General features: G+C 40.6%; 1 protein-coding gene across 1 annotated transcript; it reads right to left on the reverse strand.

Annotated features, from left to right (window-relative positions):
• Positions 1-279: 279 nt before the first annotated feature.
• LOC119355963 lies at positions 280-4,320 on the reverse strand. Its single transcript, XM_037622864.1, has 5 exons — positions 3,859-4,320; positions 3,024-3,416; positions 2,107-2,199; positions 1,398-1,537; positions 280-910 (listed from the first exon to the last, which is right to left on the reverse strand). Exons 1-5 carry the CDS (start codon positions 4,198-4,200, stop codon positions 472-474), a joined length of 1,407 nt encoding a protein of 468 aa, XP_037478761.1. The 5' UTR covers positions 4,201-4,320; the 3' UTR covers positions 280-471.
• Between the last annotated feature and the right edge of the window lie 12,073 nt (positions 4,321-16,393).

A 16,393-nucleotide genomic window follows, 5' to 3' on the forward strand; every position in this document is an offset into this window, starting at 1 on the left:
CCTTGCACATGGTAGTGCCTTATGGCTAACATTTTTGTATACGGTTATACCTTTATCTGTCATCACAGTAGTTCAGGCTATTTTATACTCACAAACACAGACCATGGTCATAAATCTTGTCCCCCAAGAAGCCAAGATCTAGATAAAGTACAATGTGGAGCAAGTGGCCTAAATTAACCATTCTAAATTGAACTATTCTATGCATAAAATATGGCCATGCACATGGCAAGCAAATGCCTAGGTCGCCTTCCTGGGCTCTCTTTCAGCCCATTTTTCCTTCTGATGAAACCGAAGCCTGCGCATTCAACAGAGGCAAAAGGTTTTACAACTGATCTATGATGGAGTACATCAACTGGAGCACTATTTTATTGGAACTCACACATCCATAGACATTATTGCTCCTATACTAATATCCAGAAACAGATGTTACTACAAACAGAAAGCTTAAAGTGGCGTAGTGATTTCTTTGAACTATGGTGGGAGTGGTTGATTCCACCTGCGCTTGATTTCAGTTTTTGTCCGAACCTCCCTGAGCTTCCCATCGGTTCCATAATCTCTCTCCATCACCAGATTAATCCCTTCCTCCGAGTACCAACTAACTCCGATGCAGAGTATACCGTCTTTATCTACGTCAACATAGGCGGTGACGCCTCCAGGCAACCAAAGTATAGTCACGTCTTGCATATCGAGCATCTCCTCCTCCCCGAAGAAAACAGAGCTCTCTGGCAAGCTTCTCTTCTTCATGGTCTCCATGCACAAGTATACAAAGGCGGCTCCACCCTCTATTTCTTTCACTTTCTCGCTGAAAATTGGTGTTGCACTGACTTCATATACTTTCCAGGGGCCTGTCAGTTCTGATGGTTTTGTCCGCTTTCTTTGAGAGAAAGGACTGACGTCAACAGGGGTATTACTGCAAAAAGAAAACATGCTATTCAGGAAGACCAAGCATAATTAGTTCATTAATCTACAAAAAGGCTGATGGTTCTTGTGCGTGAAAGAATAGCTGCTGAGACATGAAAGTTATGTTGCCAAACTATAGGAGGCCGATATATAAGACAGTTCAGATCATGAGGAAAAAGCATGCTCAAGCTGTAGATGAGAATGTCTTCAATGCTGTGAAAGTAGAAAGCATCTTCAAAGGATGAAATCAAGCAGCAGTAAACCAAGTTTTCAATTAGCCTTGTTTTAATTCGTCGCAAACAAACTACAGTCTGTGTTATGATATTCTGTGTCCTTTCTAGATTGGTGGCACCAATCTGACACTATTAGTAAACCAATTCATCATTGTTCAATCTGTACAGTTTCCTCCTGAGTCATGATTGCTGAATAGCAATAAAGATATATGTCATGAGCAGAAAAACAGATAAACTTGTAGTACTGGGCAACAGGAATCATACTCTTCAACATGGATATTTGCTGGGCTAGCCCATTTTTCTTCATACACAGCAACCCTTACAGTTTGTATATTCGCTCCTCCTTCACTGAATTCAATGGTATGCACAATACGCAGTCTTTTGTGGCATCCTTTGACCAAACTCTAAAACAAAGCTCGATGTCATTGTCAGTTATGGATTGACAAATCCAAACCCACAGACAACACAAAGTGTCGAAAGGAGAAAGTTAAAGGCAGTTACACATGAAATGTATTATATTTATACATATACATGATCCTCAATAATTCATTCCCATAACAGTTGGAGCAGACTCTCCAGCAAAAGGCCAACATGATAATCATATTCTTGAACACAAACTAGTTGATTAGTAGCTACCTCTGCAATATGATTCCATAATACTAGCTGGCACAGATTGTTGTTACAAAACAAAGAAAGAGGAGGAGTCCCTAGCACATCATCAAAAGCATGTATACCAGCATCAATGTTGAGTTTGCTGTTTAAGCGTCTGTATGATTCATAAGAGCAATTCACATGTCTATGCAATAGTTATCACATGAGTCTAGTTTTGTTCCTCTTGTAAAAAGCAAAAAAAAAACAGATCTCAAAGGAAAGCATCAGGCAAAAGACTAATTCTCAGTCAACATTGCAGTATTTTACTGAACAGAAATTCAGTTTTTGGGGCAGATAGTAAAGTTCAGTAGAGAAAACATACTTGCTCAAACTGATACGTTGGTGAAAGGAAGTATTTAGATTCATCATATTCACCGATTTCGATATCGAGTGGACCTCTAGAGTATGATCCATCCTGAAAACGAAAAATGCAGTGGCCAGAGGAATAAGTCGATAATTCGACAAAACAGGAAATGTGTAACATTACTGAATTTAATTAGGGGAGATGATAACCCAGTCTTACAGCGAACAAATGTGATTGAACAGTAATGGATATACTTAATGTCAACAATATATTTAACTTACATGGGGAGGAACGAAAGGTCAGGAGCTGCATGGCTAGTTTGACATGGGGGAAACGTATTTTCTGAGCTAGATTATCTGCCTTATAGTTGTAGGGTAAGGCTAAGGAGATAACTCTACAGATTGTCTGGAAGCTCCTAGGATCTGTTTCAGTTTTTCTTGCGTGGCTCGTTTGTGAAAAGAAAGTTTGCTTGAATACAAACTAGCTGTTCAAGTTAAACTCGTCTTTAGAAAAGGACAGAGCTTAAGCTATGCAAACTATATCCAAAAAAGACCACCATGGTTCATGATTCTCCACAGACTCTGAAAAGTGAGCAGGCACTATGAGCATCTTAATAAGGTACTGCTACTGAAGCAAACCTGCTGAGAGGTTCAAGGTTTAACATCACAACTAACTGCCTTTTCTAAAACACCATCTAAGCGTTCTATTTTCAGCATCAGGAAATAGGCTGTGGTTATAACTTCTAGATTACAACAGTAAAGAGGAATGCAATCATATTTTTGGTTCAGTTAGTTATGGCTAAATAAAATATACAGTGTAAGTAAGGTCAATCATCTATTGCAACTTTCAAGAGCTGAACAAGAAAAGATGTTTCAAAAAGCATTGGGAGTATTTGAAAAGGGCAGAAAAAATGGGTGAAGAGAAAAGAATCTTACCTCAAAAAATACAATCCCTGGTTCTTCAATCATAACATCTTCATCGAGTACATCGCTCTTTTTAAGATCAAAATATTCATGTGCAGGTAAATCAACAGTCCCACTTGAGCTACCATGATTCCATTCATCATCGCTGGCACTCTGCTTCTCAGCTTCCCCGTGAGGATTGAGTTGCACCCAATTTGTCTTCCTTCGGATCTCGGTTCCATGACCACTATCATACGACTTCTCAATGAGAGAAAGGGTGTAGCAATCATAAAGATACTCCTGTTTGCTTCCTAGTCCAACAGGTTCCATCTCTGCTGTGATTGGTGAGAACACAGCTCCGACACCCTTCCATACGCCACTTAAGCTACTCGCAAATGTATCCCAGGAAGGCCTTAATACAGATTCCTAAGATAAAAGAAGACAATACTCAATATATCAGAAATTACATCAACTGGATAGGATTTACTGGCCTGGTAACTGCTAGTATTTGATTGCAAGTTTGCTTCGCCACAAGTCATTCTCCATGGTATCCCACTATCTGAACTTCTGAAGCTAGCCCATCGCAAGTGAGTGACATGCTTTGCGAGGTGCACACTGCACAGTGGACTACAAACTAGCTGGTCCAACTCTGCAGCAGGCAGGGACTGGCAGCAGGCGTTGGTTAAATGGATAAACTGAACTCATAATCCCTATCAACCCGCATAACTGGGAAGATTTTGCAGGATGAAATTGGAGAATCGTCAGGATAACCCCCAAAATGGATTTGCAGGCCAAACTACACACGCCTGTCCATAGCACAAATAAGAGTCCAACTAGCTACAGTTAGATAGTGATAACATCGGTGTACCTGGGTCTGGAGCACGGTCTCGACCTCCACCAGCATGGCACCGGAGACCAGAACCCTCGAGCCCGCGTCATTCTCCTTCCTCCTCCTCGGCGGCGGGGGCGGCCTGCTGCGGCCGGCCGGGCGCCTCCGCCCGCGGTGACTCTTTTGGGACCGAGACTTCTGCTCGGCGGCGCGTTCGTTGTCTACGCTCCAGACGTTCTCCTTCCCCCTGGACGACGCCCTCCCGCCCCGGGCGGCGCACCGGACGGTAACCCTGGTAGAGGTGGAGGGGCGCTGGCAGTGGGCGCTGGCGCCCAGGACGGCGGGGCTGCCCCCGCACGCGCCCAGGCACGGCGGCTGCATGCTCTCGATCGGTGAGCGGCTGCTCGGCGAGTGTGCAGCCGGCGGTGGCGGAGGCGGATGGTTTGGACTTCGCGGATAGTGCCTCGGAGACCGTCGTTACGATGACACGCGGGCCCCGCGGCTACAAAGAGGAGGGAGACCTATCTCCCGGGGAACACGCCTCTCCAACTTGCAAGCGTACTTCCGGGATACGCTTTTGGTGATGGAACTTGATACGCTTTTCTTAACGAAAGCAACTTTTCGTAAACGCCTTCCTAATAATCTGTTAATGCGAGAAAACTGTGGCGAAAGTGTGACTACAGTAGTGTGGCACTGATGCATTAGGGCCAGTAATTAAAAAGAAGACGTGGCTAGCGGCGCCCGAGCGCCCGCTGATGGGAAGGAGCGCTCTTCCAAATATGAAAGGAGCAGCCGACGCGCCGATGTGATCCACAAAAAAAAAGAATCTTGTCCACACATTCATTTATTTGGCTGTTCAAAAAATTTAAAAAACTGTAACTTTTGATTGAAGCGTCCAAATTCAGTTTCGTTTTCACATCCGGGTTTCTCGCGACGAGTTCTTCAAAACTAGCTCTCATATTGATAGGTTTCGTCGAACTTTTTTTCGAGGCAACTTTGGGTCCGATGGAGGCAACTTTAGTGCTATAGGAAGGCAACTTTATTTTTTTCCTAGTAGGACTACCTATTAGGTTGGTTAGTGTAAAAAAATGAGAAAATCACACAAAATATGAGGCACCTTTAGTGCTACATATAAGCAACTTCATTGCACTACGTGTATCAATGAAGTTTGCTAACATTATCACAACTTGGCTACCATAGCTGCTCAGTTGCCTACCCTGGATGTTTAGTTGGCTATCATTGATGTCCAGTTGCCTACAATACTATGAAATTGGCCTACCATTGATGTCTAGTTATCTGCTATTGGTAATTAGTTACCTACCACTGCTGCTCAGTTGTCTAACTTTGTAATTAGTTCACTACAATATTATGAAGTTGCTTATCATTGCTTTTTTCTAAGTTGCTTAGAAACACTATGAAGTTGCCTATCAGAGATGCTCAGTTGACTGTCATTAATATTTCAGTTGCCTAAAATATATTAAAAAGTTGCCTGTCAATGTTGCTAAGTTGCCTATATACGAAACTAAGTTGTTTATCATATCGAACAGGTATTCTATGCAACATAGGATAAGATTAGACTACTCACTAATCATGATAGGCAACTTAGGACAGGCTACCTCAGAAAGTAAGTTTCCTATAGCACTATCAATATGGAGATGAAACTAGTTATGATAGAATACTTGCTGGTTGTGGTAGAAAACTTCGAGATTGTTATGCACTCGAGCGGTACACAAAAAAAGTTAGCAACTTTTGGGGTGTATTTATACAACAACAGTGCACTCACCAAACAACTCATGTGTACTCTGAGTTGGTATCTAGAAAAAAGCAACCACATGTGAAAAAGTCTAAGTTCACCATTGATGGGGCTATTGGAGGCAAACAAGAACAATAACTTTAAGATTGTTATGCACTCGAGTATCACACAAAAAAAGTTAGCAACTTTCAGGGTGTTTTTGTGCAACTCTAGTGTATTCAGCAAGCAACTCATGTGTGTTTTCCATTATTATATCCAGAGATTCAAATTGTTTTTGCTGGCAACTCGTGCCAAAATTATGAACAACTTGTGTAATTTTGTGGGCGATTGTCTAATCCGTCCTCTATGAAATTCTCATCGCCATGTATACAACTTCTCATCTATCCCCACTTTCTCAACTAGCCAACACCCGCGAACTGGCTAGCCAACACACACACGCTAAAGGTTGAATGCAAAATATGCATAATATATGTTGAACGCAAGTTGCTTCTTTAGTATTGAAGGTTGCCTCCATGTAATTTTAAAGTTGCCTACGAATGATGCTCAGTTGCCTACATACGATGAAAATTTGCCCCACATGGTTTTTATGTTGTCTATGATATACTTGATAGGTAAATTCACTAGTACACATGATGCAAGAAAGTTGCTTCTATTTAGTACTAAAATTGCCTCGACTGGAACCAAAGTTGCTTTTAAAAAAAATTCATCGAAACATGTACATATGGGATCTAGTTCTGAAGATCTCGTCGCAAGACACCGAATGATGAAAACGGATTTTCATTTTGACACTCGGTTCAAAAGTTTTAGCTTTAAAAAAAAATTAAGACGAAATAAAGTGGGATGACATCAGCACATGCATGCAGATAATCCTTAGTGACCATGCACCACCTGACAACACCATATACATAGCGAGGAGGAAGGAGGCCGTTTTCTTAGCAGTTTTGTCACGTAGCAGGTGGGCAAACATGGGACAGCTGGCGTGTGCGCTCGCAACGTCCATCCGGCGCAGCTGGGCGATTAAGAATTCAGGTTAAAAAAATCGCTGCTGCCCTAGTATTTGAATTTACAAACTTTAATACATGACGCCTTTTATAGAAAAAAATTATATGCATGACTACCTTTTTGGGATATTTTTTATGAGTCGATTACACTAGTGGTGCCACAATTTGGCGCAGACAGTCATTTTGATGCTAGAAGTTGTGGCGTACATTGAAGTGCTGTAAAAACGTGACTTAGGCGTGCAAATAGAGTGTTTATCTCGTTTGTATATGAAATCCGTGTTGGCTAGGCGCGTGGAACCCGCTGTCAGTGATTGGACCAAGGAGAAGGGGTGTGTGGTCTGATTTTTTCCAAAAAAAGAAAACCTTGGAATATTATTTTTTTACAAAAAGACCATGTTGACGTGGCATTCTTCAACTCGGTGACCAGCGGGTCCCGCCTGTCAAAATATAACAGCAAAATGGTCAGCGCCCAGGTTCCGAACCCGCAACCACCTGCTACAAATGATGGGGTCTAACGATTACGCCATATATTTTCCACTACCTAATAGGGATAAGTGTTTTTAGGTAAACGGTTAGGCTTTATTAATCAATCGATATGTCTGCAGGTATTAATTAGGATCATGTGGTTGCCCCAACCAAATGTGGCGGACTTGATCCAAATATAAGAGCATGCCTAGCTAGTTTATGTGGCTCAAAATTTGAGCTCCTAGATTCAAACTTAAACATACAGGAATTGAAGAGAGATTTCCACTCCTAGATCTCCTTGACTACTCTGCCATAGTTCCCACCCGAGCCTTCTTTGATATGCTTGACAACTGCTTCACAATCCGACTCGATCACCAGATTTTGGAGCCCAAGATCTTCAGCCAAAGACAGTCCCTCTCGACATGCAATAGCCTCAAGGCTAGCTAGATCCGTAAGACCTCGTATGACGAATGCTGAAGAACCCAAGTATGTGTCCGAGCTGTCTCTGCACACCGCAGTCACTGTCCCAGCACCACGCGAGATGGCAGCGTCAACATTGATCTTCAAATGACCCTGGAGGCCTGGACAGCCAGGATCCATCTTCTCGGTGTTGGTCCTGTCGTGTTACCTAGGCGGTTCCCACTCGTGGGATTAACCTCCCCTGGTTCTGCAATGAAATGAGTAATGAACATATACGTGGACAGAGGGCTTTGGTCAATTCCTTCGTGAATCAGTTTATGCCGCGCCCACCATATAGCCCAGATCGTGACTGTCATCTTGGTAAATTTCTCATGCGAGAGCTTGTCAAGTAAAGTAAACAACCAACTCCTCGCGTTTTGTTCCTCGGTTTCCATCAACTCTTCAATCAGCTCCCTGTCAACCAGTGACCACACACATCGGGCTGTTGTGCATTTCAAAAGGCTATGCCTCCAAGAGTTCGGCATGCCACATATTGCACAAGTGCAACTTTTTTTTGAGACAATGGTAGGGATAACTAACAATACTATATGTATTAATCAGAACACAGGTGGAGCTTAAATGGGCAGCATATATTGCAGCCATTTTGCACAAACAATTTTTTGACAGATATTTGTAAAACATAAGTAATAAAACTTATATTCAAATATTTATGCGTTATAAATATAAGTATATACAATAGTGTATTATAATAAAAACATTTAATTAATACGGATAATTGTGTGTTATAAATTTCAGTAATACAAACATGTTAATAACTATATAACTAACATGATGATATTAAAAAGTTCTCATCCATATTAATTTAAATTTCAATAATAGAAATGATTAAATATTCAAATCAAAATTTTTAATGTTAGAATATGAATATGTTTAATTATACAAACATTGAACTATACAAATGTGCGTATAATTAATGTTTGTATAATTAGAATAATATTTTTAGTTGTTGTTTATAAAATATTTGCATTATTCAAAATTATAATTTTTTTATAATTCATCATGTTACTTATATAATTATTAAAATGGTTTTCCTATTGAAATTTATAACACACAAATATCCGTATTAACTAATTATTTACTAATCATAGTTTTTTTGTATAATATTTATAACACATAGATATTTGAACATAAGTTTTATTATTTGCGTCTTACAAATATCTTTTAAAAAATTGTTCGTGCAAAATGGGCGACAATATTTGTAGCCCATTTAAGCTCCACCTGCGTGAGATATAGTATTGTTATCCACGTTAGTCAGGCGGAAATGTAGGAGGGGTAGCCCTAAAAAAATGTAGGAGGAGCGGTTTGATCCGCATGTATTGTGTCTGGTGGTTTCATGTTCGAAACTTGGTCTCCTCCATTTTGCTGTTATATTTTGATGGCAAGCGGGACCCGCTTGTCACTGAGGTGAAGAATGCCACATCCACGTGGACTTTTTTCTAAAAAAAATCAGAGGTTTTCTTTCTGAAAATCAGGCCACACGCTTTTTCTCCTCGGTCTAGTCACTGACAGCAGGGTCCACACACCTAGTCAGTGCAGATTCCGTATATGAACAAGATAAGCACTGTATTTGCATGTCCGAGCCAAATTTTTGCATCATTTGTACGTCACAACTTCTAACACCATCAGTGTAATCGACTCATTTTTTATCGAGATAAATACATTAGGAGTCTTAGAACTTGTGCGCGACGGTTCATTTGGTGCACAAACTTGTAAAATACGTGTTTCTGGTTCATGAACTTGCATGAAGGTGCAAATACGGTCACATTTTACGTGTGCAAACGTAATCTACTGCCTACTAGGTAGGTCATCATGGCAAGGGCCCGCTGTCAGCCTATGTAATAGTTCTTGCATGATAGATTTGCAGAAAAGCCCACGCCTTTTTATTCATACATTGGGCCACTCAAATAAAATAAATAAAACAAGGGCTGAGGTGGGGTTCAAACCATAACCTGCAGCTCAACATATCGTGTGTACTGCCAGCAGACTGACAAACAAATACACATTTATATTGCACGACTATAATATATATTTTATCAACAGGGACTGAAAAATTAAAGAAGAAATCAAACCCGAAAAACAGAATCCCCACAATTCGAACCTGTGAAATTGTGGTCGCCCATAACTAAGCTAACCACCAGGCTACAATGGCACAGGATGTTATAATGATATAAACACTGTTTATGTTGTTATGTCTTTTGTTCAATGTAAGAAATAAAAAAAAAACTTAGATTCTAGTGAGACCTTCCAAAAATGTCCATGTGTTATAAAAAAGGTACATTAAATCTTAGATAATATTTCAACATTGTAAAATATATATTTGTTTAATTAAAAACATACGTTGCATTTAAAATGTTAATGCATTTCAGAAAATGTTCATGACATTTAAATTTTTTAATACAATGTAAAAAATGTTCACTAGTTGAAAAATATTTTGTATCATTCAAAAATGTTTAACATGTATTTGAAATAGGTAAAAAACTTGTAATTGAAAAAAATGTTAATTATATGTTTAGAAATATTAAGCAAATATATAAATGTCTTTAGATGTATATATGAAAGAGATAATGTGTATGAAAAAAATTGACATCAAAACATATAATTGAAAAAATGTTAATAACGTATTTGGAAAGTGTATAAAAATATTTCTGTTGCATAAAAAATGTAAAATATGTATGTAAAAGTATATATCAAAACATATGTTTGAAAAAAATATTAATTACATATTTGAAAATGCTAAACATATATAGATAATAATGTTTAGTACGGTACCATGCATTTGTTTTTGCGGGGATGTACCATGCATGTAGCTAGCTATGCATATATGACTATATAGTACTCCATCCGTCCCCTTATATAAGACGTGGATAGAGAGAGTAGTACGTATGAGCCCGTGTGTATTTATACAATATTTAAATACTATCCAACTCAAAAAATGTTTAACTATTATTTAAAATGTCGCGTACCTTTTTTTATAACGAATGAACATTTTTGTGAGGTCAGAAACACTAGAATAAGTAGTATTTCTTACATCAAACAAAAGAGATGACAAGATATAAAATGTTTAGCTCTTTGGATCATTCTTTTTTTGAGTAGCGTCCAGGACTCCACGTGGTCACAGGTTCGAACTGTAATTCTTTAATTTTTCCAGTCCGTGTTTATAGAATATAGATGGTAGTCGTACTATTCAATCATGCTGCCCACGCAAGACTATTAGGGGCAGGTCATGTGTATGAAACCCACCACCTTTTCTCTTATGTTTTTTACTTTATGTGAAGGACCCAGTACACGAGTAAATAAAATTCAAAGGTTTTCTGCAAATCTACCATATGAGAACTGTTACAGTAGACGACACCGGGCCCTAGCGATGTTGGCGTGCCATGCAGGTTATAGATACGTCCGCGTACGTAAAATGTGACCGTATTTGCATGTCCATGCAAGTTAGTGGACCAGAAACGCGTATTTTATAAATTTGTGCACTAAACTGACCGCCACACGCAAGTTCTAAGACTTCTAGCGTATTTACCTCTTTTTTATCTAACAATCTACACCATCTTAACTTAATTTTAAATAGATGTAATAACACTAGTGGTGCCTAAACTTCCCATATATGTTCACTTTGGTGTCTGAAGTTGAAAAATACGCTGAACTGGTTCTATAACTTGGCAGTATGGTTCAAATACGGTTCAAATCACGTCTAGATATGTACGTATTGCTGACTAGACATCGCATGAAGAGTGTGCGTCTTAATGACCATCGGGTCCCACCTATCAGTGCACAACTGAAATAAACAAAAAAGTTGCAAGGCTGGATTTCGAATAGATAACCTGTGCGCCACAGAGGACATGCGCCTACCAATTGCCCCATGCACGTTTGCTGTCTTCATTGCATCACAAGTCAATACAAAGTTGGGTCATCTATTTTGAAACGGAGGGAGTAGGTTTTAGATATCTGACACAATCATGGAGTTAACTGGGCTGCAGTTAGTGCACCCATTTTACACATGTTAGTTGTTTTTCTTATTGTAGAAATTGCAAAATATTCAAATAGTATATGAACTGATTATTCTTTTAGAAAATGTATTTCTAGTTCTAAAAAGTGTTCATGTGTTTTAATAAAGTATATGTATTTTTCAAAAGATATATTTTTGAATAAAAGTAAATTTTAAAATATGTGTGATAAATAAACAATGGCCTAGTATTCCCCCAGGATTTTATACATTCTTAAATTTAAATTAACAATTTTCAAACTATACATACATTTGTCTACTTAAAACATTTTAATTACATGAATTTTTAGTAATACATAAATATTTTATAAAATTACATTAACATGTTTTAAAAAATATGCATATTATTTCTAAGACGAGAAGATTCTAGCTTTATTTTTTACTAATACAATAATTCACATAAGTTTTAGAATTACTAAAAATCAAAAAGAAACTCACATCTCGAAGGGTCGCGTACAAAAGGAAAAAGAACTAATAGTTTATAACGTGATATTTTTTTAACACAAAGATTTTGAAAATGAGATTAACATTTCAAAAATGTATAACTGATAGGTGGTACCTGATGGTCATTTAGACACACTCTTTCCATGTCAGACTGTCTCGGCACTGCAAGTGGGCCCCGTGCCACGCTGGCATTTCTAGTCAACAATACATACATATTTGGACGTGGTTTGAACCGTATTTAAATTATACCGCCAAGTTATAAAACCGGTTCGGCGTATTTTTCAAGTTTACGCACCAAAATGAACATTAATAACGAGTTTAGGCATCACTGGTGTTATTACCTCTTTCAAATAATTAATATGAATGTGCATGCCTACTTGCTTGCCTACGGTACTCTCTTTTCTCGAAACAAGGTTGTCTACTCTCTCCAAATTGGAATATAAGTCGGACATGGGTTTTTAGGTCCTCGAGCGAAACATGTGTTGTGTGCCATAAAAATTATATCTCTAGATTCATAGACGAATGAACTTTCTAATTATATATTCGTAGTTAAATTGACAACCTAAATTGCCGTGTCCAGTTTATATTCTCATCCAGAGGGAGTATGTGCTATCACATATGTGCTTTTACAAATAGATGATACCCACTCATTGTTGCGGAAATCAGTTGCAATATATTCCAATGGATTTTTTTGCAAATTATTTCAATGGATTTGATTCTGTAAAACCTGAGACTACATATTATCGATTGTTTTTCTATTATTGTGCAGCTGAATATTTGAATCAACAATATGTAAATAAACCTAAGACTACATATTAACGATTGTTTTTTATTATTGTGCAGTTGAATTATTTTTTATTGAATGTAAGTGACATCATATAATAGAAAGGTTTTTCCATGCATGTTTTTTTTTGAACATCAGTACAGACGCAAGCGCTCATACATACGCGCATACACTCATCCCTATGAACGCGCACACGCACACCCTACCTCTATGAGCACCTGCGAGAGACTGAGCCGGCATGTCATCTTGAAATTTACGAAGTCACCATAGGCGCCTCATCGTCGACGGGAACGTCTCCTCCCACTGAAAGCGCATCGCCGGAAATCCTGAAATAAATTTAAGAATAATGCGAGCATCAGGACTTGAACCCTAATGGGCTGGGGATACCACTGTCCCTCTAAGCATGCAACCACATGTTGGTTGAGGTCGGCCTTTCATGAGGTATCATGGGTAGTGAGATGGTAAGTATATTTGTTGAGATAAATGGGAGTAATGGGGATGACTTAGTTTTTTTATATAGGATACCTTGGACTCGATGTATGCAGAACAGTGGGTAGTAGCTTTGGAATGGGTGGTAGATGCAGTTAAACTAGTTGAGGATAACAAACAAGATGAAATGGATGATTGAGAAACAATACAAGTTCTCGATAAGGGATTCTTATTTGCATGTTCGGATCAGTGAGGTACCTCTTAGGATTGATATTTTTTTGTGTGTGGTTGGTGCTTGGAAAGAGCTTTAAGAGAGAATTGATTGGGAATGGTCAATGTTACTTTTTGTGGACAGAAAGTGCTCCAGCCAAACTGGTGTGGTAGGTGGTGGTTTGTGCATTTGGTCTTACAAGACCTTGTGGTTGCACAGAGTGTCTATTTGGAGATTGGATAGATTATTTTGCATCCCCAATTGATGCTATGCAGAGGAGCAACATTACGTTGGACAATGTAGAAGACTAGAGCAGCTTGTTTCAAACAACAACACCAGCTTGTTTTAAACATTTTCAGTCCGCGCCGAGGTCCTCTTTAGAGCGGTGTGCGTGGGGTTTTTTATGTGTGCTACTCAGTGGTTGTGATGGTTTTCGCCCGGTTCTCTATAATTAACTAGGCAATATGGTTTTCGCTCGATTTTTTTTATTAACTGAGCAACTGTTTTCTTCTTAATAAATGCAAGATTACTGCTATTTTTGAAAGAAAAAGAGTTTGTGTTGTAACCTTGATTTCGCAAAAAGAACGAAATCAAATATGAGGGAAGCACTACGGCACAATCGCGGTAGATACTCGCACGTCAACCGTGGTATCATCATGACCTAAGCAGGGCTGGACATCTCCCCGCGTGAGGAGATCAGACAGCGCCGGTGCCGCCGCGCACCACCACCGTATGTGCGAACCTTCGTGCTACATTTTTCCCAATATCAACAAGGTGGCCAGGGACGCTTACACACGAAGTCATGGCCGTGCTCCGATGATTGGCATGATTGCAAACTAGGAGTAAAAAGTTTCTCACGCCGGTGGTGTCCTCAGCCTGGGCCGTGCGTTAGAATCAGTTGTATAGGGATAGGATTCTCATTTGAATTGTAATATGTTTCTATCCATTTTTCTGTTACTTCTCCTGTAAACGACAAGATCGATCTTTCCTTCTCTCGGACGATCTCGTCTTCCTTGTAAGCCACGGCAAACCTCCAATATATACAAACGCGGCCCAGACGAAGGGTTCTACGCTTACTCATTGTCTTTCATGGTAACATAGCCTCTTCCTTTAAGATCGGAACGAGATCGCATCTAGCTACCTACCGGCGACCGAGCCATGTCGACCACCACCTCTGCTGCCCCGATGTCCAGCACCACGGGAGCGCTCATCACCGCCTCGTCCTCCACCTTCGCCCCATCCTTCACCTCCAACAACTCTTTTCGGATCGCCACCCAAGAGACACCCGGGGAAATTTCCTGCTCTGGAAGGCCATCGTTTTGCCCCAGATCAAGGGCGCGCAGATGGAGCACCATCTCGACGCGACGAGTCAGGCACCGCCGGCCACCCTCACCATCACCAAGGACGGCAAGGAAGAACAAGTTGTAAACTTTGCACGCTCCCTATGGTTCGCACAACAGCAACAACTCCAAGGCTACTTGATGGGCTCCCTCTCTCGCGACATCCTTGCGCAGGTCGCCACGCTCCAGACGCCGGCACAAGTATGGAGTACCATCCACGCCATGTTCGCTGCCCAGAGTCAAGCTCAAGTGATCAATACCCGCATCGAGCTGACCAACCTGCAAAAAGGTAATATGACTATGGCTGAATATCTTGGAAAGATCAAAAGCCTCACTGATGAGGTTGCCTGCACCGCCGCTGCGCTCTCTGACCCGGAGATCGTGTCCAAGATACTTGCTGGGCTGGACATGGAATATAATCCGGTTGTCTCGGCTCTGGATGCTCGAGTTGAACCCATCACCGTGCAGGAGCTCTACAACCAGCTTCTTAGCTTCGACGCCCGTCTCAGCCTCCTCCACGACACCAACATCCGGCAGTCTTCTGCCAATTCTGTCTCTCGTGGCCGCGGTCACCAGGGGCAGTGCGGCGGCGGGCGTGGGCGCGGCGCCAACCAGCAAGGCGATGGCGGCTACAGCAACTACAACAACTCCAACTCCAGCGGTGGCAGCAGCTACACCAACAAAACAGGGGGAGGCGGCTTCAACAACAACAACAGCCGCCGCCCCTCGTCCTCCCGTTCGCGCCCTCGCTGCCAACTCTGCAAGAAGGCAGGCCACGAAGTCATGGACTGCTAGCACCGCTTTGATGAAGATTTCGTCCCTGATTCGCGTCTTGTTGCGGCGGCCATGCGTGAGCAAGGAGGAGAAAGAGCTTGGTACGTCGACTCCGGCGCAAGGGACCACGTCACAAGTGAACTAGAGCAACTTGCTCTCCGTGAAAAATACCTCGGCAACGACCAAATTCACACCGCAAGCGGTGGAGGTATGTACATTACACACATTGGTCAAGTTTTTATTAATTTGCCCTCTCTCAAACGTGATCTTGTCTTAAAAGATGTCCTTCATGTTCCACAAGCCGACAAAAACCTTGCATCTATGTCTCGTTTAGCCACTGATAATAATGTCTTCTTTGAAACTCACCCTCGTTACTTTTTTATAAAGGATCCGACAACGAGGGAACTCCTCCATCACGGTAGATGCATTGGAGGTCTCTACCCCATCACATCCGGAGCACTTAGTCGCAAGCGTCGTCGAGTCTACTCTGTCATCAAGCCCTCCTTGGCAAGGTGGCATCAACGATTAGGACATCCGTCATCGATCATCGTCAAGCAAGTAGTTAATAAAGGCAATCTCTTATTGTCAGATAGCCAAGTTAGTGAGTCTGTGTGTGAAGCTTGTCAATGTGCTAAGAGTCATCAACTCCCTTATCCTAAGTCAACTACTGTGTCTCATGCTCCTTTAGAGCTTATTTTCAGTGATGTATGGGGTCATGCCAGAGATTCTTTTGGTAGAAAGAAATATTATGTCAGTTCCATCGATGACTACAACAAGTTTACTTGGATTTATTTGCTTAAGTACAAATCTTAAGTTTTCTCTGTTTTCCAAGAGTTCCAAAAACTTGTTGAAAGACATCTTGATAGAAAAATCCTAACAATCCAAAG

Source organism: Triticum dicoccoides, chromosome 2A (assembly GCF_002162155.2).
Source record: "Triticum dicoccoides isolate Atlit2015 ecotype Zavitan chromosome 2A, WEW_v2.0, whole genome shotgun sequence".
NCBI lineage: Eukaryota > Viridiplantae > Streptophyta > Magnoliopsida > Poales > Poaceae > Triticum > Triticum dicoccoides.